The sequence below is a fragment of the Penaeus chinensis genome, chromosome 38 (genome assembly GCF_019202785.1).
Source record: "Penaeus chinensis breed Huanghai No. 1 chromosome 38, ASM1920278v2, whole genome shotgun sequence".
In the NCBI taxonomy this organism is placed as follows: domain Eukaryota; kingdom Metazoa; phylum Arthropoda; class Malacostraca; order Decapoda; family Penaeidae; genus Penaeus; species Penaeus chinensis.
The window spans coordinates 3,780,657-3,783,315 of record NC_061856.1 but is presented as its reverse complement, the minus strand read 5'-3'; the positions used below and the strand labels follow the sequence as shown (position 1 = coordinate 3,783,315).

At 38.6% G+C, this 2,659-nt stretch overlaps 1 protein-coding gene across 1 annotated transcript; it reads right to left on the bottom strand.

Annotated features, from left to right (window-relative positions):
* Positions 1–1,972: 1,972 nt before the first annotated feature.
* On the bottom strand, positions 1,973–2,425 carry LOC125045912. The gene has a single exon (XM_047643515.1). It carries the CDS (start codon positions 2,423–2,425, stop codon positions 1,973–1,975), a length of 453 nt encoding a protein of 150 aa, XP_047499471.1.
* Between the last annotated feature and the right edge of the window lie 234 nt (positions 2,426–2,659).

Here is a 2,659-nt window from a genome sequence, read left to right as displayed (position 1 = left end):
AAAAATCAATAGATGGTTGTTGTTGACAGCAGTTGGTTCTAGCGATTAAAAAAAAAAAAAAAAAAAAAAAAAAAAAAAAACAATGTGCAAGCTCTAGAAAGATTTATCTAGTGTATTATACATTTAGATATTTAGTGAAGTATTTCCGCATGTCTGTTTATTCATTATTGTAATAAGTACTTAATTGTGTGCGATGAATGTGTGAGTGAACATGTGTTTGGATGTATGTATGAATGTTTCTATGTATAATATATATATTTAGTGTGCTTCTTATTATCTATCTATCTATCTATCTATCTATCTATCTATCTATCTATCTATCTATACTTCCAACTGGGATTCCGCTAAGTCATGGGGTTCCATCAATTATCACCTGGGGTCCAACGAAAAAAAACGTGAAATAATTAATTGCAGTTACAAAATGATAGTGAAATGAATTCATAATCCATAATTCCTACCCAGCAACATGTCACAGACACTCAAGACACCATCACATTTGTACGTATCAGTCAGTATAATTTATATAGTAATAAAAGCAATAAAAGCAAATGATATAAATGGCCCATGTCAAGCTAAATGTAAGTCATAATATTACATTGTAGATTTAAAGAAAATTTCTTTAAAAGAAATATGTATATATATATATATATACATATATACATACATATATATGCACACACACACACACACACACACACACACACACACACACACACACACACACACACACACACACACACACACACACACACACATATGCATTGTTTCCTCAACGTGTAAAGATTGAGAATCACTGATATAGAGGCATTGTGTTCACTGAAGGGCCAATATACTCACGGTTCGTTCGTGGTTGTCTGTCGCTAGGCAGGTTCAGCACCACACACGCCAACCATCTCCATCTTCAGCCTTACGCTTGATCTCCCCATTTGTTTCTGTTCTGCCGTTTTCTTTCTTACGCCAGTGATCGAATAATGTCATTCTTTTCCTTCCTCTGCACTATTTGCCGTGTAACCTCCCTTCGATGACATCCCTTAGCAGTCCCTGGTGTCTCATAACGTGACCAATCCACTTCTTCGGCCGGTTATAGATGATCGAGATCAATGTTCTTTTCTCTCTAATCCTACGCAATACTTCCTCATTTGTCACTCTTTCTGTCCAACTTATCTTCTCTATTCTCCTCCAAAACCACATCTCTGCACTTTCCAATCTCCTGATATCTTCCTTTGTCAATGTCCATGACTCTGACCCGCATAATAGCACGCTCCACACTAAAGTTTTAATCATCCTCTTTTTTAGCCGTAAATTGAACTTCTTCGTTAGCAGTTCTCTTCTCGAGTTAAAGGCAGCCTTTGCTAGCACAATCCGTGATCTTATTTCAGTACTGCAATAGCCGTTGCTTGTCAAAATACTCCCGAGGTATTTTAAGCTTTTAACTTGTTCCAGTTTTTTACCATTCAGTTTGATCGTGACATCACCTTCGCCGTTTTTGCTGATCCTCATAACCTTTCTTTATGAGGATTTCCAAAATCCTCAACAACTGCGTTCAGATTGTCCATTATTTCTTGTAACCCTTTCTCTGAATCTGCTACCATAGCCTGGTCGTCCGCAAATCTCACTGCTTTTATCAGTTGACCGCCAACCCTCACTCCCTCTTCGCAATTCTCGAGTGATGTTCTGACCATTACTTCAGCAAATACATTGAAAAGAGAGGGTGACATCAAGCAACCCTGACGCACCCCTCTACCAATCACTGCTGGGTCCTCTCTCCGTCTTTTGTCCTTACTGTTGCTGTCTGTTGCATGTATAATTCGTTGATCAATCTTCTATCTCTCCAATCCATCCCCAATACTTTTGAGAATTTCCATTAGTTTCTCCCAACTGACCCTGCCGAAAGCTTTCTCAAAGTCTACGAACGATACATATAACTCCTGATCATGTTCAATGCTTCGGTCTGCCAGAATTCTCATCGCCGCTATCGCTTCTCTTGTTCCACGTCTATTATAAAACCAAATTGATCTTGTCCAATTGCGTCTGTTTTTTTGTTCTCCGATCTTCTTGACAGAATCTTGAGCATAATCTGGGATGCATGCGATATTAAGTTAATCGTCCTGTGGTCCTCACATTTCTTAGCAGCTGTTTTTATCTTTAACGGTACAATCACGCATTTAACAAAGTCCTCCGGCCATTTACCTTCTAAATACATCTGCTGACACAGTATCACTACCTCATTCAATGTAGTGTCCTTTAAGATCTTCAACATTTCCGCCGGTATACTGTCTGTTCCTTCTGCCTTTCCTGTTTTTAGCTCTTCAATTGCTTTTAGTACTTCCTCCCTCATAATGTCTGGTCCAATTTCGTCCTTATCAACTTCTGATTCTTCTTCTACAAACAATTCTGTTGGTCTTCCATCCTTGTTGTACAGCATTTCTATTTATTCCGTCCACCTCTTCTTGATGTCGTGCAGGTCCGTTAGTAATTCTCCATCTTTACTTTCTATTCCTCTTTGAGCATTGTTACTTCTCTTGTCGAATGTTAATTTCTTTACTCTCTGGTATACTTGATCGGATCTTCCCATGTTATCCAGTCTTTCTATTTCTCTACACTCTTCTTCCCACCACTGTTCTCCTGCCCTGTCCGTTGTTCTTCTCAATTCGTTGTT